This window comes from Phanerochaete carnosa (genome assembly GCF_000300595.1).
Source record: "Phanerochaete carnosa HHB-10118-sp unplaced genomic scaffold PHACAscaffold_648, whole genome shotgun sequence".
Taxonomy (NCBI): Eukaryota; Fungi; Basidiomycota; class Agaricomycetes; order Polyporales; family Phanerochaetaceae; genus Phanerochaete; species Phanerochaete carnosa.
Genome location: NW_006768275.1, coordinates 1 through 1,227, shown reverse-complemented (window position 1 = coordinate 1,227; position 1,227 = coordinate 1). Strand labels below are relative to the sequence as shown.

The 1,227-nt window shown below is 48.4% G+C and overlaps 1 protein-coding gene across 1 annotated transcript; it reads right to left on the bottom strand.

Annotated features, from left to right (window-relative positions):
* Positions 1–491: 491 nt before the first annotated feature.
* Positions 492–1,217, bottom strand: PHACADRAFT_74442 (uncharacterized protein; the record flags this gene model as incomplete). Its single annotated transcript, XM_007403003.1, has 1 exon — positions 492–1,217. A coding segment is annotated over one exon (726 nt), but the record flags the coding sequence as incomplete, so codon positions are not given.
* Between the last annotated feature and the right edge of the window lie 10 nt (positions 1,218–1,227).

Genomic DNA, 1,227 nt, shown 5'->3' with positions numbered 1-1,227 from the left:
GGCAGGCTTGGCAATGTGTCCGTGGAACGGTCCACATGCTTGTCAGGGGCTACCTCCTTCCTGCTATTGATGTCTGGTAATAAAATTAGGTCCTTGGATGCAGAGGATCCCACGGTTGAAGATACAAACTCAGCAATGTCCGTTTGGCCATCCTGTTTCCAGTCGGAGGTCTTGTCTTCGCCTTCTTTGTAACTTTCTGGTTTGAGAGGTACTCGGGCTGCAGTCATGACTAACTTCAGCCAGTCTGGCGCAACGTCCTGGAACTGCACTTGTGTGCCAGGGTGCATGCGTTTGTATTTGGCCCAGACATGTTTGATGAGCCATCGTTTTCGTGAGAAGAGCCATTGCAGGAATGTGGGCGGCGTTCTCCTCTTGCGAGTCTCTCGGTGGTATTTTTTGAAAAGGGCCGGTTGCTGAAGGACCAGGGCATCAAAGGCTAAGTATATTAGATGGAATTGCCACCCTGGGGCATCTCTCTCATGTTCAGGGAACACATCTGATCGTAAGTGTTCCATTAAGTCTTGCCACTTGAATGTGCCTACTAACAGGTTGAGTGACAGAAAGTCTTGAATGTCATCAATTGACACCTGCTGTTCTTTATTTTGGAGCTCCAGCTGTTTCCCCGCAGATATGAGCTCTATGCGCACCTGGTCTGATACCCGTTTAGGCGGCCTGATACCTTGTGGTCTGATCCAGTACGGACATTCATATAGAATGTGGTCTTGTGATTCATGGATGTCTGCACATGTGCATAAGCAAGAACTGTCAAGATTCATTTTGTTGTGGAAGTCTCCATGTGGGAAATGTCCAGTCATGAATCGGGTCATGCATGCATACAGACGATGGTCATGTCCAAAGTGGCGGAGGGAGTAGTGCTTACTATTAGAGATTATAAGCTTGTGCTCCATCTGTTTTAACAGATTTGAGCGTCTGCGGTATTTAGTCCCGTTCATCATTACCTGCCAAGCCTTATGGGCCTTGACTTTTGTGTCGGCGTAGGCTGCTGCGTACAAAGATCTCTGTTTCGGATGTCCGCTGTCTGATTTCGCTGCGTCACCGGCCAGTTTGTTAGCCATGTTGTTGAATTGAGTGGGCCAACTGTCCATTTCCCATTTGTTTTGAATATGAGATGGAGCCCATGCGAGCCTAACCTTGTGCCGTTTGTGAGCAGTCAAGAATTTTTTCAGGGTGGTCTGGGCTCTGATTGAGTGCATTTGGCCACCTCGG